Source organism: Plecotus auritus (assembly GCF_963455305.1).
Source record: "Plecotus auritus genome assembly, chromosome: 5".
Classification (NCBI taxonomy): Eukaryota; Metazoa; Chordata; class Mammalia; order Chiroptera; family Vespertilionidae; genus Plecotus; species Plecotus auritus.
Genome location: NC_137776.1, coordinates 33,812,876 through 33,836,925, shown reverse-complemented (window position 1 = coordinate 33,836,925; position 24,050 = coordinate 33,812,876). Strand labels below are relative to the sequence as shown.

At 40.5% G+C, this 24,050-nt stretch overlaps 1 protein-coding gene and 1 pseudogene across 12 annotated transcripts in view; both read right to left on the bottom strand.

Annotated features, from left to right (window-relative positions):
* Positions 1-24,050, bottom strand: part of GIGYF2 (GRB10 interacting GYF protein 2) — a 127,430-nt gene that overhangs the window by 80,051 nt on the left and 23,329 nt on the right. For all 11 annotated transcript variants that reach the window (XM_080670583.1, XM_080670589.1, XM_080670590.1 and 8 more), the window contains 2 exons: positions 13,087-13,216; positions 11,305-11,400 (listed from right to left, as the gene is read on the bottom strand). In XM_080670583.1, the coding sequence (XP_080526709.1) occupies positions 11,305-11,400; positions 13,087-13,216 (226 nt within the window). The remainder of the gene's footprint in view (positions 1-11,304; positions 11,401-13,086; positions 13,217-24,050) is intronic.
* On the bottom strand, positions 1,775-7,555 carry LOC308249515 (heat shock cognate 71 kDa protein-like; annotated as a pseudogene). The gene is made up of 3 exons: positions 7,548-7,555; positions 3,522-4,140; positions 1,775-3,061 (listed from the first exon to the last, which is right to left on the bottom strand). The product of its transcript is annotated as a heat shock cognate 71 kDa protein-like (transcript).

Here is a 24,050-nt window from a genome sequence, read left to right as displayed (position 1 = left end):
TTCTATTCATAGTTAAGTTTTGGGAGAGTCAAAAGTTATATGTGGATTTTCGACTTGCAGAGGAGGTAAGTACTCTTAACTCCCACATTGTTCACGGGTCAACTGTATGAACAGTTAGTTGAAGATGTAACTGTTGTTCCCAGAAGGGGACAAGAAAATAGAAACAGTGGTTACGCTTGAGGAAAAATAATTGGCAGAGTTTGGGTGAATCACAGAAAAATAATTGGCAGAGTTTGGGTGACTCTTGCTTTTCACTACACATGCTTTTAAAAAAAATTTTATGTATGTATTATCTATTCAAAAACACATACATGAAATAATTAACTATTCAAAAACATACATAAGGCCCTGGCCTGGTAGCTCAGTTGGTTAGAGCATCATCCCAATACACCAAGGTTGAGGGTTCAATCCCAAGTCAGGGCACATACAAGAATCAACCAACAAATGCATAAATAAGTGGAACAACAAATCAACCTCTCTCTCTCTCCCCCCCGCCCCCCCGCTTCCTCCCTCTCTCTAAAATCACTAAATAAAAATTTAAAACACATACACACACACACTCACACAAACGGCCCTAGCAGGTTTGGCTCAGTGGATAGAGTGTTAGCCTGCAGACTGAAAGGTCCCGGGTTCGATGCTGGTCAAGGGCACATGCCTGGGTTTCGGGCTCAATTCCCAATAGGGAGCGTGCAGGAGGCAGCTGATCAATGATTCTCTCTCATCACTGATGTTTCTCTCTCTCTCTCCCTCTCCCTTCCTCTCTGAAATCAATAAAAACATATATGTATTTAAACACACACACACACACACACACACACACACACACACACACACACACACGAAGTAATTTTCTTTGCTGGCAAATAAATAAAATACACCAATCTGGTAACAGGTACCTAAATTTTAGGTATAAAGTGCAGAGTCATGCTTCTCAAAATGAAATATATATTTAAGGGAAATGCCAAAAAAACAACTAGAAGATCTTCTATGAACATCAATTTTGTTTTAAAAACAAGTTTTTCCCTAGTTATATATTATAGGTACATGCATGCACACACACAGGGGGAGAGAGAGGGAGAGAAGGAAGGAGAGAGGGAAGGAAGCAGGGAGGGAAGGATCAAAATTCACTTTCATTTTAAAGATAAAAATCTATTGCAGATAACTTCAGGAAACTTAAAGAGAGGCACCATAGGGATAATGAGTAAAAAAGCAAGCAAAACTCTAGTCTGCAAAGATCTAAATAATTCCTGATCTGAAATCAATAAAAAAAATAAAATAAAAATGAAGGCTTGCTCCTTTAGTCATTCTGGAACTAGTTTTGATGTGTAAGCGTACTACATACCTAACTTTGTTTTTCAAATTGTTAACCGTTCCTAATAGCATCTGTTGAATAATCTTTAATTTTCCAAATGATTTGTGTAGCTACTTACTAAATACTATTTTCTTACAAATGTTAGGGATGTTTCTAAATGATTCAATTACTAATTCTGTTAAGTCTATCATGTTTTGGTTACTAATAGCAAGTGCTCCTCCCTTGGGAGGTGTCAATTTTAAATAGTTTTATTTAAGACCTCATTTTTCAGTTTACAATACAGTACTTATAAAGTGCAGTTATTTCCTTTCCCTGTGCACATATTCCATGTTCAAGTATCAAGAACGCCCAGTTATTTACTCTACAGCAGCTCAACTTTCAGAACTCCCATAGAATTTGCTACAAATTTGGGTCCTTCAATATTTTGTGTGGAATAATGTTAAATCTATGCTCAAGGTTGGCTTAATCAACCTCTTCCATGGTGGGCCCAGGAGGCACCACCACAGGGATGCCACCAGGCATTCCTCCTGCACGATGGTACAGCTTGCTCATGATGGGGTTGCAATTGTTCGTTTTCCAGCTCTTTCTGCTGATTTTCACATTCTTCCTTCTGTGCAGTCTGGTTACAGAGCCAGTCAATTTCCTTATTCTTGTGAAGAATCTTCTGTTTGTCCTCATCATTGATCTTGCCTTGAAGTTTTTCATCTTCAACGGTTGAACCAGGTTGAATGCATAAGATTCAAGTGAATTCTTGGAAGACACCTAGTCCCGCTGCTTCTAATCTTCAGCTTTATCCTTCTCAGCTTCCTGGACCTGCACTCAATGTCTTCCTTGTTCAAATGACCCTTGTTGTTAGTGAAGGTAATCTTATTCTCTTTTCCTGTATCCTAAGCCACATCAGAGACATTGTGCATGCCACTGGCATCAATATCAAAAGTAACCTCAATCTAAGAAACACCACGAGGTGCAGGGGGTATTCCTGTGAGTTCAAACTTGCCAAGCACATTGTTATCCTTGGTCATGGCACACCCACTTTCATAAACCTGAATGAGCACACCAGGCTGGTTGTCAAGAGTTGATCATGAAGGTCTGTGTCTATTTGGGAGAAATGGTAGTATTGTACTTGATGAGGACAGCTGTGACTCCATCAGCCGTTTTAATGCAAAGGGAAAGAGAAATGACATCAACAGCAAATATTGAATGTTTTCGAATTTGTCTACAGATAGGACAGCTGCTGGACAGCTGCACCATAAGCAACAGCCTCATCAGGAATCAACTCTTATTCAATTATTTTCCATTGAAGAAATCCAGTAGGAGTTTGAATCTTAGAGATGTGGGTAGAACCACCCATCAGGACACTACCATGGATCTGGGACTTGTCAAGCTTGGCATCCCAAAGGGCTTTCTCTACAGGGCCCAGGGTACCACGAAAAAGGTCAGTATTCAATTCTTCAAATGGGGCACCGATGACACAGGTATATAAGTCGATTCCTTCATTGAGCAAATCAATCAATCTCAATACTGGCCTGGGTGCTGGAAGAGAGAGTACACTAAGCACGTTTACAAGCAGTACGAAAGCAACAAGATAGCCCTCTTCTTACTGATGTCCTTCTTATGCTTGCTTGAATTCTGTAATAAAATGGTTGACCATCAGGTTGTCTTCTCCACCTCAGTAGGTGTCCCCAACTGCTGACTTGACCTTAAAAATTCCATCATGAATTGTAAGAAGTGACACATCAAAAGTGCCACCTTCCCTGGCTAGTTTGGCTCAGTGGATAGAGCGTCAGCCTGCGGACTGAAGGGTCCTGGGTTCGATTCCAGCCAAGGGCACATGCCCGGGTTGCAGGCTCGATCCCCAGTAGGGGGCGTGCAGGAGGCAACCGATCAATGACTATCTCCTATCATTGATGTTTCTATCTCTCTCCCTCTCCTTTCCTCTCTGAAATCAATAAAAATATATATTTTTTAAAAGTGCCACCTAGCCCTAACCGGTTTGGCTCAGTGGATAGAGCGTTGGCCTGGGGACTGAAGGGTCCCGGGTTCGATTCCGGTCAAGGGCATGTACCTTGGTTGCGGGCACATCCCCAGTGGGGGGCGTGCAGGAGACAGCTGATGGATGCTTCATTCTCATCAATGTTTCTCTCTCTATCCCTCTCCCTTCCTCTCTGTAAAAAACCAATAAAATATATTAAAAAAAAAAAAGTGCCACCTCCCAAGTCAAATATTAGCCCATTTCTTTCAGCTCTAGCCTTTTTGTTTAAGACGTAAGCAATAGCAGCAGCAGTTGGCTCATTGATAACTCAAAAATACACTGAGACCAGCAACAGTTCCAGCATCCTTGGTAGCCTAACACTGGATCACTGAAGCAAGCAGGTACCGTAACAATAACATTTTAGTAGCAGGCTTCCCAAGGTAGGCAGGCTTCTGCCATTTCCTTCATTTTTGTCAAAACCATAGATGATGCCTCTTCTGAATAGGATAGAAACTTTTCATCTCTCCGTTGTATTCTACTCGGACGTTGGGCATTCACCACCATGAAGGGCCAATGCTTCATATCAGATTAGATAATAGCATCATCAAAACTATGTCCAATCAAGTGTTTGGCATCAAATCATGTTGGTAGAGTCACTGCAATTTGATTCTGCAGCATCACCAATAAATCATTCAGTATCAATAAAGGCGACATAACTTGGTGTGGTTCAGTTTCCCTGATCACTGCCAATTATTTCCACTTTTTCACGCTTGAGACACCCACACAAGAGTCGGGGGTACCAAGATCAATGCCAACTGCAGGTGCCTTAGACAATGTTGCTTGAGTGTATGTGTGGCTTGGGAAGACCGGGATCCAGAAAGCTGCCCACTTTCAATAAGCCTCCCTATTTACTAAAAGTTTTTCTGACCCATTTAGTCTCCAAGAAATCTAGGAAATCATTCAAGGAAAAATACAAAGAAAGATTAAAACTGGGCTGCACTATGTTAAAGTTAGCTTCTGTATTTAAAAAAGAATCATAAATGAAATTTAAAAATTTAGAAAACAGGTTAGGATTAGCTCATACAAATAACTAGAGGCCCAGTGCACAAAATTCGTGCACGGGGGGGGGGGGGGTGTCCCTCAGCCCAGCCTGCACCCTCTCCAATCTGGGACCCCTCGAGGGATGTTCAACTGCCCGTTTAGGCCCGATCCTACTGGACTGCTGGCTCCCAACTGCTCGCCTGCCTGCCTTCCTGATTGCCCCTAACCGCTTCTGCCTGCCAGCCTGATCACCCCCTAACCACTCCCTGCCAGCCTGAATGATGCCTAACTGCTCCCTTTCCAGCCTGATTGCCCCTAACTGCCCTCCCCTGCAGGCCTGGTCACCCCTAACTGCCCTTCCCTGCAGGCCTGGTCCCCCCTAACTGCCCTCCCCTGCAGGCCTGATCGCCCACAACTGCCCTCCCCTGCTGGCCATCTTGTGGCGGCCATCTTGTGTCCACATGGGAGCAGCCATCTTTGACCACATGGGGGCAGCCATCTTGTGTGTTGGAGTGATGGTCAATTTGCATATTACTCTTTTATTAGATAGTACATAAATCAACAAGAAAAAGACTAATATACAAAAGAAAAATTGGCAAAGAACAAAAAACTAAAGAAATATAAACATTTGAATAATTCTGCACTGTAATGGGGGGAAAATATAAACTAAAGTAATTGAAGAACAAAGTTGGTAGTACAAAAGAATGTTTCGTGTACACCATCACTTGTACAAAAGGGGGAAGGTATGTAATATTTACTTGGAAAAATACACAAGAAACTGCTAACACTGGCTGCCTTTGGGAAAGGGAAACTGGTGACTGAGGAACAAAATGGGAGAGATTTTCTTTTATTTACTATACTTTAAATTTTTATTTTTAAACTATGTGATTTATTACTTATTTAAAAAAATAATTAAAAAACAAAAACAAACTGAACATGGGGCCTGGCCACGAGGCTCAGTTAGTTGGAACATCGTCCTGTGCACTGAAAGGTTTCAGGTTAGATTCCAGGTCAGTATACATACCTAGGTTTTGAGTTCCATCCCTGGTCAGAGTGCGTACATGAGGCAACCGATCTCTCTCCGATTCCACCATTTATCTCTCTCTAAGAATCAATAAAAACATATCCTTGGGTAAGGATTAAAAAAAAAATACTCATCATGGCAAAAAAGTAATGATAAAATGTTACAGTTTTGGCAGCAGTAAAACAAAAACACTACTATCGTTATACAAAGCTTCTTAAAAGCAATTTAGCCGTATCGAGCAATTGGGTTTTCTTTCTGGACTTTCAATTCTATTCCACTGACCTGTATGTCTATCCTTATGTTACAGTTTGTATTACTGTGGCTTTATAGGAAGTTCTGAAATCGGGAAGTATGGAGTCCTCCCACTATGTCCTTTTTCAAAACTATTTTTTACTATTTCAGGTCCCTTGCAATCCCATATGAAGTTTACAATCAGCTTTTCAATTCCTACCCAAAAAGCCAATGGGATTTTGATGGGGATTACAATAGATAGGTTAACCATTAAATCTTCCAAGTTTTAATGAATACTGGTGCCTTCCCATTTACTTAGGTCTTCTTTAATTTCTTTCAAATGTTTTATAGTTTTTAGTATAAAAGTCTTACACTTCCTTAGTTAAATCTATTCCTAAGTATTTTATTGGTTTTGATGCTATTATAACTGGAATTGTTTTCTTAATTGCCTTTGCAAATTGTCCATTGCTTGTGTATAAGAATACAACTGATTCTTGTATGTTGATTCTGTACTCTACAACTGTACTGAATTCATTTATTAGTGCTAATAGTTTGCTTGTGGTTTCTTTAGAATTTCCTGTATCTAGGATCATGTCATCTATAAATATAATTTTACTTCTTAGCTTCCAATTTGAATGTCTTTTATTTCTTTTTCCCACCTAACTGCTCTGTCTAGAACTTCCAAGATAATGTTGGATAGTAGTGAAAGTGGGCATCCATGTCTTGTTCCCAATCTTTCGGTCTTTCACTGAATAAGTGCAGTCATATACCACATAACGACATTTCAGTCAAAAACAGAACGCACATATGGTGGTCCCATAAGATGATAGTAAAGCTGAAAAATCCCTATCACCTAGGTCAGTGGTCGGCCGCGGTTTGCCCCTCTGTTGACTAATGAGTTTGCCGACCACTGGGATAGGGGCTTAATCACAAGGAACAACAACAGCCTGTAATTATTGGAATCAAGAGTCAAGGTCAGTGGTCGGCAAACTCATTAGTCAACAGAGCGGCAAACTGTGGCTCCCGAGCCGCATGTGGCTCGCGAGCTGCAGTTTGCCGACCACTGGCCTAGGTGATGCCCTAGTTTGTTGTAATGCTGTAGTGTAAAGCATTACTCATGTGTTTATGATGATGCTGGGGTCAACAAACCTACTGTGCTGCCAGTCATATAGAAGTATACCACATACAGCCCTAACCAGTTTGGCTCAGTGGATAGAGCGTCGGCCTACGGACTCAAGGGTCCCAGGTTCGATTCTGGTCAAGGGCATGTACCTTGGTTGTGGGCACATACCCAATAGAGAGTGTGCAGGAAGAAGCTGATCGATGTTTCTCTCTCACTGATGTTTCTAACTCTATCCCTCTCCCTTCCTCTCTATAAAAAAATGAATAAAATATATTTTAAAAAAATAAATAAAAGTATACCACATACAATTATGTACAGTACAGAATACTTAATAATAAATAACTATGGTACTGGTTTATGTATTTCTACTGTAACATTTCTGTTTAGATATAAAAACACCATTGTGTTACAATTGCCTGCAGTATTTAGTACAGTAAAATGCTGTACAGGTTTGTGTAACCTCTGAGCAATAGGCTAGACCATACAGCCTACGTATGCAGTAGGCTTCACCACCTAGGTTATGTAAGTGCACTCTATGATGTTCCCATAATGACAAAATCATCTAACAATGCATTTCTCAGAACATGTTCCCACCATTAAGTGATATATGACTGCATAATATCAGCCATGGGTTTTCATAAAAGACCTTAATCATATTGATGGAAGTTCTCTTCGATTCCTAGATCACTGAGTGTTTTATCATGAAAGGTTGTTGAATTTTGTCACGTTTTTCTGCATCAATTACGATGATCAAATGGATATTTCTCCTTCATTCTATTAATGTGATGCTTTATGTTGATATTCTTATGTTGTACCACCCTTGCACTCAGGGGATAAATCCTACTTGGTCATAGTGTATAACCCTTCAAATATGTTGTTGGATCCTATTAGTATATTTTGACAACTAAAGATATACAAAGAACACAGACAGCAATAAAACAAATTAAATGTTAACAAATATCTCTATATTGCAAGTTTATAGATGAGATTTTCTTCTTTATACCTTTCTGCATTTTCTGCAATGAATTTGAGTACCTTTTATAATAAAAATAAGTATTTTATTGGTTTTAATGAATATATAAAGAAATCATAAAATCAATAAGAAAAATAATCTAATGTTCTTTGGGCAAAGGACACAGACAAATAAAAAATTATAATGGCCCATAAGCATATGAAAAGATGCTCAACCTCACTAGTAATCAGTGAAATACAAATTAAAGACAACTATCACAGCCATCATTTAGTCCAAATTTAAAAACCAACAACTGAGGGGTTGCATAAAAATGACCTCTTGCCTTGCCTGGTGTTTCTAAATAGTTAGAGCATTGGCCTGAGCACCAAAGAATCTCAGGTTCGATTCCCAGTCAAGGGCATGTACCTGGATTATAGGTTCAATCCCCAGCCCCAGTCAGAGCGTGTGCAGGAGGCAATCAACAGATATGTCTCTCTCACATAGATCTCTCTCTCTCTTTCTCTTTCTCCATCTCTCCTCCCTACCTCCTCCCTCCTACTCTCTCTTAAAAAAAAAAAAAAAATCACTGGAAAAAATATCCTCAGATGAGGATTAACAAAAAAATAAAATACAATAAATAAGACCTCACCTTCACTGCTGGTGAGAGTGCAAATTGACCTAAATCCCTATAGAAAGTAATGTAATAATATCCAGTTAACATTTTTTAAAAATGTAAAGAACCAAAGCCCAAAGATTTCACTTTTATAACACATTATAAAAATGTTTACAGCAACATAATTTATAATAGCAAATACTCAAAACAACCTAAATATTCAACCAGAGATTTTAAAAACTGGATTTTCTTGCTGACAGAATACTATACAGCAGAGATGAATGAACTAAAGCTATGTGTATTAACATAAATCTAAAAATCATTACTGAATGAAAATCAAGTTGAAGACCCTGGCTGGTTTGCTCAGTGGTTACAGCATCAGCCTGATGACCAAAAGGTCCAGGATTTGCGTCCTGGTCAAGGGCATATACCAGCCGTGGGCAAACTACGGCCCGCGGGCCGGATCTGGCTGTTCTATCCGGTTCTCTTGCTCTCCCCTCCGCTCCTTTACTTTGAATTTATATTAGTTCACACAAACACTCCATCCATGCTTTTGTTCCGGCCCTCCAGTCCAGTTTAAGAACCCATTGTGGCCCTCGAGTCAAAAAGTTTGCCCACCCCTGGCATATACCTTGGTTACAAGTTCCCCAGCCCCAGTAAGAGGCAAATACGGGACACAACTAATCGATATGTGTCTCTCATGTCACTGTTTCTCTGTCTCTCTCTCTCTCTGCCCCCCTCTTCCCTCTCTTCCACTCTATCTAGAAATCAACAGAAAAAAATACCCTTCGGTGAGGATTTAAAAAAAAAAAAGCTGAAAAATAAAAACTACAGTATACTATCTTCAAAATAAAATTTATAACCCTATAAAATAAAACGTTTAAAGACTATGGACACACAAATATGTAGTGAGAAGATTAAAACATCAATGAGAAAAGTAACTCAATTCATAGTAATCTCTGTGAAGGAAGAAAGGGGTATACCCCAGGCATCTCAACTACATGAGAAATCTTATTTCTTAAAACAAAGACACAAATATGTCATAATTTTAAGATTTGATATATCTGAATTATAATACACTGGGGTTTGTAATATTATGCTCTATACTTACCTATTTGAAATACTTCATAAAAAATATTTTTAAGAAAAATAAAAACCAAAATACAGGATAGGGCAAAGTATGTTTACAGTTGTTCTTATGGAAAATAATATAATAATTAATAAATAATACAAGAATAAACTCTGTGTGTTATGTACTCACAAGTGTAAACCTACTTTTGCACCACCCTGTAGAGCCAAATGTCAATTTTCTTTTTTTTTTTTTTTTTTTAACAAGGAACTTTTCAGCAATCGCTCAAGACAGGACCCTTTCTTTCCTGTGTAATTTTTACAGTAATAAATACCATTTGGTCAATGAAAATATCTGCCAATGACGCTAGATGATAAATACTGGGTTTCAAAAATAAACACAAAACTAGCCTGATTTAGAAGAAACCATGAACAAAACAAAAACTGCTTATGAATCCTAGACAGTTTGGTTCAATGGACAGAGCATCAGAACAAGAACTGAAGGGCTTGGGTTCGATTCCTGTCAGGGGCATGTGCCTAGGTTGCAGGCTCGATCCCCAGCCCCAGTTGGAGCACCTGCGGCAGGCAACAGATGTATCTCTCTCACATCAATGTTTCTCTCTCTCTTGTCCCTCCCCCTCCCTTCCACTCTCTCTAAAAGAAAAAAAAAATCAATGGAAAAAATATCCTTGGATGAGAATTAACACACACATACACAACACACACACACACACACACACACACACACAAATTTTTAATTGCTTATGAAGTATGGTGCTGAAAATAACTAAAGATCAACATCACACCTTTCTTAGAATTTAACACAATTGGAATAGAGTTCTTTTAATAAGCTTTTCTTTCTTAAAAGAGTGACTTCCTCATATACAAAATGGCAAGCGTGTAGGAGGCAAGCATGTCAAATTCGTGGCCGGCGGTCTCCATGCCACAAAGGGGCCCGCCGGCCGTGATTTTGACATGCTTGGTGTAGAGGAAACAATCAGGGTTGTCACAAAATTATAAAAATGTTCTGGAATTAGAGAGTAGTGATGGTTACACAACTCTGTGAAAATGCCAAAACCGCTGAATTGTATACTTTAAAGGGTAAATTTTATGACATGTGAATTATGCCTCAATAAAGTAATGATACTTCATTAAAGTGGCATTGCAATATTCCAACAAAACCCTTATTTCTCCGTTTTACTACAATCACCATAGTCCTTGAAATAAGAAACTCTTTTATTTACCTTTGGACTATATCTTTGGACTATAATAGGGCAACACAAAATCTGTTACTCTACAACCTGAAAATCAAATTTTCTCACAGTATCATTTAAAATGCTGCTGCAAGGCCTGTGTGGCTCAGTAGTTGAGCATCGACCTATGAACCAGGAGGTCAGGTTTGAATTCCCAGTCAGGGCACATGCCCAGGTTGCAGGCTCAATCCCTGGTGGGGGGCATGCAGGAGGCACCCAACCCATGTTTCTCTCTAATCGATGTTTCTATCGCTCTCTCCCTCTCCCTTCATCTCTCTCTAAAATGAACAAAGACTTTTTTTTTTTTTTAATGATGGTGACAGCAGAGTATTTTTAAGCACATTTTAAGCTAAAGATCTACATTTTCCTGTAATGGTAGAATGTACTTGTGAAAATTCAGGTTGCCAATTACTTCTGAAAACCTGTCCCCCAAAAAATAACTTTTTCTCTACTCGAATAAATTCTAAAGGATGGTTCCCAAGGTCCTTAAGGATCTAGAAACATTTCCTTATCTCTACATAATACTCACCAGCTTCAGATCTAAGCAGAATCTAGTCAGGTAAGACAAGCATCCACATGCCAAGAAAACAGTAAGAAGGAAGCAGGCCTGTGGGGACGAAGTATACTCCACAGAGTCTAAGTAGTAACCACCTATGTTCATGCCTCACTGGAAGAAAACAAGGGTTTGACTTGAGGCTCAAAGCTAGGCACAAACCTGTTCTTCTTCTGTAAAGGGCACAAGAGCCAACGGTGGCAGGGGCTCCTCCTGTAGGATAGGCAGAAATTCTTTATCCAGAAGGTCTGAAGGTATCTGTTTGACCAAACACACGACCATGAGATTAACGCTACCCCTCCAAGTCAAGAAAATAAAACAAGAAAGGACTCTACTGTTTTTATCTGTTGGTAATTATTATAAACTAGAGGCCTGGTGCATGAATTCGTGCACCAGTGGGGTCCCTCGGCCTGGCCTGCGGGATTGGGCCAAAAACAGCTCTCTGACATCCCCCAAGGGGTCCTGGATTGCGAGAGGGCGCAGGCCGGGCCAAGGGACCCTACCAGTGCACGATTGGGGCTGGGGAGAGACACAGGAGGTTGGCCAGCTGGGGAGGGACTGTGGGAGGGCTCCAGGGCATGTCCAGCCAGTCTTGCTCAGTCCTGATCAGCTGGAACCCAGCAGCAAGCTAACCTACCAGTCGGAGCATCTGCCCCATTGTGGTCAGTGCACATCATAGCGAGCTGTTGAGTGGCCTTAGCATATCATTAGCATATTACGCTTAAATTGGTTGAACAGCTGACCGGTCGACTGGACACTTAGCATATTAGGCTTTTATTATATAGGATATGAATAAAAAGCTTACTCAGCCACAATTAACTTTAGTGGTACTTACACATTCTCAGGGATCAAATATAAAAACCCCAGTTACCCTCCCAACCCTCCCATAGAGCCACCACTTTCAGATTTGATACAGCAATAACTCTGTTAACCCAGAGTACACAGTGGGAGAGTAAAAATCCCTACATTGAATTCAAGGCACAAGGTGGTAAGAAGAGTTTTACAAGCAACTGTGTCTGTCCGTAGCAACCATTATTAACATCTGAGATTTAATCCATTAATAAATTAAAAACAAAGTATGCTTTGAAATAGAAAATATGATTTCTCACTAGTCAAATAATAAAAGTATAGTTAATACTGTTTGAGTTTTGATCATTTGTGACACAAATGTGGCATTACATTTTAAGATTTTCTCTCCATTGAAAATTTTACATTTAGCTCAAAAGGGAAAAAAAAAGAGAAAAAAATGCTCTTCTCTCTAGTAGGAAAGAAGAGTAAGAGGTGCAATAAAAAGAAGGGAGAAAGTCTTCCTTTCTCGGCCATCAAACTGGAGTAGAAATAGACATGAAAGAAAGGTTAAAAGGAAACTAGTTACACAAAACATTAAGTGTTAACTGTTCTTCCTGTTTATATGAAGCTATCAATCATATACTGAAATGTTAAGCCTTCTCTTTAAAAAAAAATAAAGTACATTACACTTAGAAGAGCTTCTGTTGCCCTGGCCAGCGTTGCTCAATGGTCAGAGGGTCAGCTTGCGCACCGAAGGGTCGTGGGTTTGATTCTGATCAAGGGCATGTACCTGGGTTACAGGTTCAATCCCAGGCCCCAGTCGGGGGGCATATGCAGGAGGCAACCAATTGATATCTATCTATCTATCTCCCTCTCTCTCCCTCCCTCCCTCTCTCTCTCTCTCTCTCTCTCTCTCTCTCTCTATCTCTATCTCTCCACCCTACCCCAACCCTCCTTTTTCGACTCTCTCTGAAAATCAATGGAAAAAACATCCTCAGGTGAGGATTAAAAAACAACAACCTGTTAACTACTGTAGTTTCAAAAGCAGAAAAAAAGAGGTTAGAGGAAAACCATGGGTCTTTCATATTTCAATACATCACTGTACATACCCCCAACAACTCATTCAGAATAATTCTTAATTCTTTCCTTTCTTACCTTGTTGTCTTTAAGGAAAAGTGCTAACATTTCTTCTCTGCCATAACGATAGTCTGCTAATTTATACTTTGGCAAAGCTGGAGAAAGAGGAGGGGATGTAATACTCCCACCACTGGACAGAGCTCGGAGCCTAGAAAAGGAAACACACAGAACACAATAATGAAGTGTCAAACATTCTGCCAATATAAACTTTTTACTTTTATATACTACTAGAAGCCCGGTGCACAGATTCATGCACTGGTGGGGTCCCTTAGCCTGGCCTGGGCCCTCTCGCAATCCGGGACCCCTTGGGGGACGTCTGACTGCCGGTTTCAGCCCCATCCCCGGCAGTCCGACATTACCCAAGGGATGTAGTAGTGCACAAAGCGGCAGGGGGCCGGGGATGAGCCCAAGCCCAGGCCAGGCTAGGCTAGGCACCGCGCAGCTCCTGCTCATCCGGGCCATGCTGCGCCTGCCGCTGCCGCACTTGGTAGCGCTGCCGCAGAGGCAGGAGAAGCTCGCACCACTACAGCTGCACTAGCCAGCCGTGAGCCCGGTGTCTGGCTAAGTGGAGCTCCCTCTGTGGGAGCGCACCGACCACCAGGGGGCAGCTCCTGCATTGAGCATCTGACCCCTGGTGGTCAGTGCGCATCATAGCGACCAGTTGACGGGTCTTAACGGTTGCTTAGGCTTTTATATATAGAGAGAGAGATCTATATACATAAAGCCCCAATATGCAAATAGACTGAACGGCGGAACAACCGAATAACCATTCACTATGACGTGCACTGACCACCAGGGGGCGCGTGGGGAACATGGCGGGCGTTGGTCGGAACATGGCGGGCGTTGGTCGCTGCGGGATGGTGGAGCAGGCAAGTGGGGGGGGGCGCCAGACCAAGGCAGGGCACCAGTTGCTGTCATCAAGGCAAACCTCTGATGGTTACTGAAAATTCTTTGCTCCTGCACGCTGCAGTCCCACCTGGTGCTCGCACCTGCTGCTGGTGCTGGCCCCACTTGCACCGCTGCCGGTGCCGGAGCCGCTGCTTGCACCCACTAACAGTGCCCGGCGCCAGCCCTGATCACTCAGTGCTATCAGTGGATGCAAGCGGCGGCTGCTGGCCCCGATCGCCCCTCAGGGCTTCTCCACCTCCCCCTGTTCCTGAGAGGTGATCGGGGCCAGCAGCCGCTGCCACTCACACCCACTGCCGGTGCCAGCCCCAATAGCTCCGCTCCATCAGCGAGTGCGAGCGGGGCCCGGCACCATCAGCACATGGGAGCGGAGGTGGGAGTGGGGCTGCCAGCAGACAGGGAACCAGGGCTGTGGCAGGAGGGGCCGGGCGTGGACGCGGAGGATGGGCCAAGACCCACCCCTATGCCCACCGCAGCCTCGCGGCCCACAGTTCCTTTCAAGGTACATGAATTTGTGCACTGGACCCCTAGTAGATACTATAAAAATTTTCATTTTAATGTTCTTTAAAAGAACAGAAAGAAATCCCATTATCTCAAGGTATCCAAGATTTTAGCTTCAATAAAACCTGCTGTCATAGCACACTAAGAGAGTAGTTCATTGAGAAATAATTAAGACAACCACGTGGGCAATTACTTAATCTAAAAGGTATCATGGCATGTCCTTGAGAAGCTTTTCTCCAAATTATAAAAGAAACATATGATTAAAACAAAAGTGGTAGCTCATTAGATTGCACCCATCAGATTAATAAAAATGAATAAATCTGATAATACCAGTTGTTGGTAAGAATGTAAAACAAGCCCTGACCGGTTTGGCTCAGTGGATAGAGCGTCGGCCTGCGGACTGAAGGGTCCCGGGTTCGATTCCAGTTAAGGGCATGTACCTGGGTTGCAGGCACATCCCCAGTGGGAGGTGTGCAGGAGGCAGCTGATCGATGTTTCTCTCTCATCGATGTTTCTAACTATCCTCTCCCTTTCCTCTCTCTAAGAAATCAATAAAATATTTTAAAAAAAAAAGAATGTAAAACAATTCTCATGCAGTATTTATGGAATTATAAATTAGAACAACCATTTCAAAGAATGATGTGCTAATATTTAATAAAATATGTAATAAAGTATACTACACAAAAGAAAAAAATACGAAGCTTATAAAGATAGTTATATAATTCATATAAACTTGCTGTTTAAGAACACATACAAAACATAGCAAAAGCATAGACACAAAATGAGTTGACCAATACAAAATTCGGGATAAGGTTCTACCTGCAAAAGAATGTAGGGTATAAAGGGTGCCTTAGCCCTGACCGGATGGGTCAGTTGGTTGGAGCATCATCCCATACACCAAAAGGTCGAGGGTTTGAGTCCCAGTCAGGGCACATACCCAGGCTGCGGGTTTGATACCCACTCAGGGCATGTACTGGAGGCAATCAATGTTTCTCTCTCTCTTCTCTCTTCCTTCCCTCTTTCTAAAAGCAACAAACATATCCTGAGGTGAGGAAAATAAATAAATAAATAAATAAATAAATAATAGTGCTTTCATTATACCTGCAATGTTTTATTTTTTCAACTTGGCGCTGAGTACGTGGGGATTTGTTACAATTTACACTTGCATATGCCTGCAATATTTCATAATTCATTTTATTTATTTTTCTTCCATTTTTAATTTTAAAATATATTTTTATTGATTTCAGAGAGGAAGGGGGAGAGAGATAGAAACATCAATGATGAGAGAGAATCATTGATCGGTTACCTCCTGCACGCCCCCTACTGGGGATCAAGCCCACATCACGTGCATGTGCCCTTGACCAGAATCAAACCCAGGACCCTTCAATCCGCAGGCTGAGCCAAACCAGCTAGGGCTATTTTCCATCCAATTTTAGAGAGTGGAAGAGAGTGGGGGGATAGAGGGAGGGAGGGTGGGAAGGAGGAAAAGAGGATAAAGAAACATCAATGTGAGAGAGACATCTACTGGTTGCCTCCCTCTAGCACCTGATGGTGGCCAGGTACACATGCCCTTGACCAGGCCAATGCTCTAACCATTGAGCAAAATCGGCCAGGGCTCATGTCATTTTTAATAAAAGCAATTAATGTAGAGAATTTGAAAATGCAGTGACTAGTACAAGGAGAAAAATATAAAAGCCATATTCACCACTAAGAAGAAAAAAAAATTGTACTCTGTAACCAACGGATGCAAAACATTGGGGGATGAGGGCATGTATGGGAGTGGGGGGGAGGGGCAATGGTAAGATATGTACACATATAATACCTTAATTTAAAAAAAATGTTTAAAAAAATTGTACTCTGAGGTGATAATATCTGTTGCCTCTGAGAAATGGAACTGGGAAATAAGAATATTTTGTTTTAATTTTGAGATGTTTTTATTTAAAAAAATAAAAAGGGAGGGAACCTTAGCAAAGAATGACAGCACTGTGTCAAACAGCAAGTAGGAAAACAACTATCAGGAGTAGCTGATGATCAGGGGGCTGCCCAAAGTTCTACAAAGTAATAGATACCTAGGGTAAACGGGCCCTTAATTCAACAATTTAATTCAATAACTTAGCCTAAAGAAAAATTCAACAGAAGCATTAAAAAAATCTCCCAAATGCTAAGCTTTATTCACAAAAGTAAAAAAGAGGGGAATAACCTACCAGTTACACATTAAAAATATGAAGACCAAGCATAGTAAAATATTTGCATATTTTTCAAAAATGGCAGGGGGAAAAAAACAATATATGCATAGTAAAATTGTGTTTACATGTAGAAAATATCCCAAAAAAAGGAATATGCATGCATTAGTAAAGTTAAACTTTTTTCCCCCAATGTTTCTAACTCTTTACTTTTTGTTTTAAACATTTGATTATGGACAATTTTGAACATAATATAAAAGTAGCATGAACATAAGGAAATCCCATGTAGCAACCACCCAAAGTTGCAATTACTTTAAAATAGGTATAAACAAAGTGCTTTGGAAGAAAACAGAAGTGCCTCACTCTTTTTGCAAGACCTGGGATAACTTTCTTTTTGCCATTGACAGGAGACATTGACCCCAAATACGTCAATGGCTCCTTCCCCATAAAGCCAAGGAACTATCAGTAATTATTTCCTCTATAATAAATTTCTTTATTAGGTAAACTTATCTGAGTAGATTTTTGATCCTCAAAAGAAAAATTATTCCCAAATAAAACAAGTATAATGAATTTGTTGGGGTTTTATTGTTTTTGTTTTTTAAATGTCTTAAAGTACACATACAAATATTTGCAAGAAAAAAATAGAAGGAAACAAATCAAAATGTTAGCAATGGTTCTTTGGGTAGTAGGAATAAGGTAACTTAGATTTTTTTTTTCCCCTTTTGTACTATTGTTTCCTCCAATGTTTTCTGGAATGAGCATATATTATTTTGTTACTAGGACTAAAACAAAAAAAATTCTGTAAAACCTGTACCTACCAGATTTAGAACTAAAAAAAGTTTTCTTAAAATAGTACTGAGCGTTTTGGCAAGGATGAAGTAAACAGGCAAGGGATGAGAATTAAATTCAGTCCTAGCTAGTTTGGCTCAATGAATAGAGAGCCAAATGGACTGAAGGGTTCCGGATTCGAACCCAGTTAAGGGCCCGTACCAGTTGCAGCTTGATCCCTGCCACTGGTCAGGGCGCATGCGGCAGGCAACCAATAGATGTGTCTCTTTCTGTCTCTCCCCCTCCTTTTCACTCTCTCTAAAAATCAATGGAAAAATATCCTCCGGTAAGGATTAAAAAAAAAAAAAAAGAATTAAATTCATACAATCCTACTGATGGTCAATCTGTTCAGATATCATCCAAAGCTTTAAAAATGAAAACTTTTGATTTAATAATTTTATTTTCAAGAAATTAATCCAAAGTAAACAACAATACAAATAGAACTGTTCAAGGATGTATATACATATTTACAATAGCAAAACTTAAAAACGACCTTACTTTCTAACAATTCACTCATTTAACAGATATTTATTGAGTACCAACTATTTGCTAGGTACTGGAGATACAGCACGGGAAAAATTATACAATAATCAAGACCAAAGTACCTGCCAATGGAGCACATAGTCTAGTGCAGTGGTCGGCAAACTGCGGCTCTGTTGACTAATGAGTTTGCCGACCACTGGTGTAGTGGAGGCTGAAGAATGGTATATAAATAATAAAGAAAATAAGTGATCTCAATATTTGGTACGTTGTATTTGATATAGACCATTCAAAAAAAATTAAGCAGGGAAGGGTTATAGAGAGTAAGGGGGAGGTGTTATAAAGATGGTCAGGAAATATCAAAGGTAGTAACTAACATTTGTGTAAAGACTTATAGTGACTATTGTTTTAAACCTAAAAATTATTTACTTCTCCATTAAATCTACCACACCCTTCAATTTGCTTTGAAAATTATGTAATACATTTCTTTATTCTAAATAAAAAGATAAGCTAAAACCTAATGATTCCACAGATCTACCTTAAAAGATAATCAACTCCAAGCTTATGGTCATTCACAATCTAAACCTACCACAATTTTCAATATTCTCCCATCTTCACTTCTGTCCCGGGTACAAATAAATTTCTTCATTTTATCCACCTCTTATTGAACACTGTTTTACATCATTATAAAAATTATGATCTTAGTAAAGAGAATATAGTATCACTAAATATTTCTGTATGATCCAGAGTTATACACTGATTGAGTATGAAAACTTTGATTCTCAAGTATTCTGGACACAGCTTCTTACCTCAAGCTTCACAATGAATGTAATGTAACATGCAGAAAAACACAGCAACTTTCTAGCGCGGGGTCATTTGAGTTACTTAAGGGTCTTATATATTCTTATATATTCCCTTTGCCAGAAGAAATTTTTTTTAAATATGTTTTTAATGATTGCAGAGAGGAAGGAAGAGGGAGAGATAGAAACATCAATGATGAGAGAGTCATTGATTAGCTGCCTCCTGCACGACCCCACTGGGGATCGAGCCCACAACCCGGGCACGTGCCCTTGACCGGAATCGAACCTGGGACCTTTCAGTCTGCAGGCCGATGCTCTATCCACTGAGCCAAACAGGGTAGGGCACCAGAAGAAATTTTGATAGATGGTACAAAGAAGGCAGCTGCCTATTTAAACCTCCACTCCTCAGTTTATCAGCATTACAGATGACTAAGGGAAGGCTCCTAAACTCTAAGGCCTGTAGAATAACAGAAGTAGCAATTAGGTAAAGCTACTGCTTAAGCATGGGACTATTACCTGTCCTCTGCTAAAGTTACCTCAATTCAAATTTTATATAAAAACATTGGGCTCATCAAACAAAACTTGAGTGTACCAATGACAAGGATGTGAAAGACTATCCATAGACTGGATCAATGACACACTGAAATGCCTTTAGGAATCCCTCCATGATTTATGCCAAGAGCCAGCAAACATTTTTCTGTAAAGAGCCAGAGAGTAAATATTTAAGCTTTCTGAACCAGATGATCTCTGTTTTAACTATCCAAGCCTGACACTGCAGTGTGAAAACAGGCAGGCAACATAGACACAAATAGGTGTGTGGCTGTGTTCCAATAAAACTTCACTTACAAAAACTTTATTTACAGTCTCACAGGCCAACCTGTGGTGTAGGGCATCAAACTAAATGTGTAATGACTCCAGAATATCACTAGGAGTTTCTTGCATTTTAGCTAAATTCCCAGTGTTCTCTCTCTTTGTTATCCCTTAATAGAGGGACCCAGGGGGAAAAAAATAAATTTACTGATGATTTTAATCATGTTTTTACAGAGATATGAGAATGTAAATACAAAAGAGCATTTACGAAGAGATTAAAAATGGCGGCAGAGTAGGAGTATGCTGCACGAGCATGATCCCAGGAACAAGCTGGAATTACAACTGAAATACGGAAAAGCTTCCTGAATAATCACAGGAAAACTCACAGGAAAGAACCCTGATACCCAAGGACCAAAGGTGGAGACTGCACAGAAACTGATAGAAGGGGCAGAGGCGCGAAAGGGCTGGCTGGGCACCCACAGATGACAACTGAAATCCCGGAGAGATATCTCAGCTGTAGGGGGGTGCCACTGAAAACTCTGGGATCTAGTCCCCAAGCTGGGCTCCCCAACAGAGAGCACCAAACCTGAGGAGGGTACCCACATAACATCTAGCTGTGAAAAGCAGTGGGGTGCTATCTGCCAAGGAGTGGCAGCTGAAAGTTCAAGCACCCTCTTAAAGGGCCAACACACAAAAATTCCCTGTGGAGCCACCCACCTTGTACTCTGGCAGAGGGAGGGTGAAGTGGACTGGAACTGTGACAGCAGAACCCAGGACTGGGGACTTGAAGGATAAAGCTCAGAAGGCAGACACCCCAGGTTTCCTGGACTGGGTTATTCCCTCACACAGCAGAGGACATCTTTCCCACATAGATATCTACCTTGCCTGGGGAGAAGACAGTCCACACACCCTATTGGAAAACACCTTGCCCTGAGGCCACTTAAGAGATTAAAGTAACAATTAGCCTCCAGGCAGAAGCAACTGCCCCACCTTGTTGAAAAAAACTCTTGCTAGCCGGTTTGGCTCAGTGGATAGAGCGTCGGCCTGCAGACTGAAAGGTCCCAGGTTCGATTCCGGTCAAGGGCACGTACCTTGGTTGCGGGCACATCCCCAGTAGGAGGTGTGCAGGAGGCAGCTGATCGATGTTTCTCTCTCATCGATGTTTCTAACTCTCTGTCCCTCTCCCTTCCTCGCTGTAAAATATCAATAAAATATATTTAAAAAAAAAAAAAAAAACTCTTGCTACACCTGATGATTGCTTGGGGGCAATTCAAGTTGGGATCCAATTAGTCTGTAGACAGAGGAGGTCTCTGGAGGCTTTGAGTCTTAGCCTGATCCAATTAGTCAGAAACAGCCTTTAACACTGTCTTGCACTAGAGATTGAGAGGAATAGAATAGTAGTCACCAACCTTTCGGACCTCACAGACCACTGGTATAGAGGACCTACCTAAAACATAGTCAGAAACCCAGACAGACAACCAAAATGCGGAAACAAAGAAACAACCCCCAAATTAAAAAATTAGCGAATTCTCCTGAAGAAGAGATAAATGAAGCAGAGGTAAGAAATTTATCTGAAACAGAATTCAGAGCAATGATGTTAAAAATGCTCAACAGTATGAAAAAAGATATAGTAACTATGGGGAAAAAAAAAGTTTGAGATAAAGAATGACATAACACAAATAAAAAACACACTGGAAGAAATACACAGCAGATTATGGGAAGCGGAGGATCGAATCAGTGAATTAGAAGACAGAGTTGAAAATATCACTCAATTACAGAACCAAAAAGAAAAAACAATTAAAAAACAGAACAGCTTAAGGGAGCTGTGGGGCAATGTGAAACGTGACACTATTAGAATAGTAGATATGCCAGAAGAGGCAGAAAAGGAGAAAAGAATAGAGAAGGTGTTTGAAGAAATAATGGTAGAAAACTTCCCTAACCTGGTAAAGGAAAAAGTCACACACGTTCAGGAGGCACAGAGAACCCCAAAAAGAAGAACCCAAAAAGACCCATGCCAAGACACATCATAATTAAAATGCTAAAAATTAAAGACAATCAGAGAATCTTAAAGGCAGCAAGAGAAAAGGAAACTGTTACCTACAAAGGAGTTCCCATAAGGCTGACACCTGATTTCTCATCAGAAACTATACAGGCCAAAAGGGATGGCATGAAGTACTTAAGGTAATGGAAAGCAAGGATCTGAGACCAAGATTACTATATCCAGCAAGGCTATCATTCAAAATAGATGGTCAAATAAAGAGCTTCCCAGACAAAAAAAGGCTAAAGGAGTTCATCACCACCAAGCCAGCATTACAACAAAAGCTAAAGGGATTGCTGTAAGGGATTGCTGAGAAGAAGAAACAGAGAGAAACCTAGCCATACAGAATTTAAACGGCTATAAATAAGTACCTCTTAATAATAACCCTAAATGTAAACAGATTAAATGCTCCAATCAAAAGGTGTAGGGTAGCTGAATGGATACAAAAACATGACCCAACTATATGCTGTCTGCAAGAGATCCACCTCAAAACAAAAGACACACACAGGATGAAAGTGAAGGGATGGAAAAAAATTTTTCCACGCAAATGGAAAAGAAAAAAAAAGCTGGAGTAGCAATACTCACATCTGACAAAACAGATTTTAAAAGCATTGTGCTAAGTGAAATAACACAGTCAGAGAAAGATAAATATCATATGATCTCACTCATTTGTGGAATATAATGAACAACATAAACTGATGAACAAAAATAGAGCCAGAGGGAAAAAAATATATACTAGAATAGAAGTAATCATGTTATTTGCAAATTTTTAATATTTCCTACAACTTTAGTGATATCATATTATGTTAGTACAGTTTTGGTATTATTATACTTAAAATCCTTTTAATCCTAAAATATTCATGTTTATTGCATGTAATATTATTATATATAAGATCATTTTTCTTGAATAATTGGTGTTTATTAAATGTAAGATCATATTTAAAATCATTTTTCTTGAGATATTAATGTTTATTGCATATAACCTTTAAAAATATATATATCTTTAAAAAGTAATAAAAAAAAGAGCATTTATAAACTCTAGATAAAAGCAGAAGAGGGCACAAAGAGTGAAACAATAAAAATTAAATTTTTTAAAACATAAGAGGGCACACAAAATACCTTACAAAGTAAGCTATATAAATTAATATCCACCTGGTAAAGAAAGTTCCTAAAATGTGAATAAAGAGTTAACTATTAAGTATGTTTGTCAACAGAGAAACCAAGATGGCGGCATAGGTAAACACCTAAACTGCTGCCTCGCACAACAATATCAAAACTACAACTAAAAGACAAAACGGACACCATCCAGAACCACAGGAAAGCTGGCTGAGTGGAAATTCTACAACTAGAAGGAAAGAGGAAAGGACATTGAAACTCAGAAGAGCTGCAAAAGGCTGAGGTACGGAGACGCGCGCACGGAGAGGACGAGCGGCTGAGTGCACGGGCGGCTGAGTGCGCAGCTGGCTTTCTAAAGCGGGAGGGAGATGGAAGATCCTGACTGCGCTGAACTCCAGTCCTGGGCGAGACGCTGGGAAACCAGACTCATTCGGGGGGAATCTGGACTGTCAGAAAAAGAGAAAGCACACTGAGACTCAGGGGAGCTGCAGAAGGCAGAAGTCAGGAGGCGCGCACACGCGCAGAGAGGAATGACTGCTGAGTGCATGGGCGGCTGAGTGTGCGGCTGACTTTCTAAAGCGGGAGGGAAACAGAAGCTCCCAACTACACTGAACTCCAGTTCCAGGCGAGTTTCTGGGAACCCAGACTCATTCGGGGAGAAACTGAACTGTCTGGCAGTGGGCGAAACTTGAGGGCGGCTTTCTCTCAGATGTGCTTGCAGTGATTACCGAGGGACACTGAGACCCCGGGGCCTCATAAGGCAGGGATGACAGGAAGCCAAGACTGCCTGCTCCGTCCTGAGACTCCGCCCCATCCAAGCTGAGCACAGAGGCTTTGCAATTTTGCAAGTCTTATCTCATAAGGGTGTCTCCAGCACAGAAGTTCTCCCAGCGCAGACACAGCTGATCCTCATAGCCAATTGGCCTGGAGGTCAATTCCTTCCACTGATACCAACAACAATCAAGACTTAACTACAACAAGGCTGAGCACACAGTCCACAAAAGGGTGCACCAAGAGTATCCACCTCAGGTAACAGGGGAGGCTGAGCCACTGGGCCCTATAGGACACCTAGCACACAAAGCTACTCTACCAACTCAGCGAAAATGCGGAGACAAAGAAACAGATCACAAATGAAAGAAATGAAGGAAAACAAACGGCTGGATATAGAGTTCAAAACCACGGTTATAAGGTTTTTCAAGAATTTCCTAGAAAAGGCCGATAAATTTAGCGAGACCCTAGAGGATATGGAAAAGGACCAACTAGAAATTAAACATACACTGACTGAAATAAAAAATATACAGATACCTAACAGCAGACTAG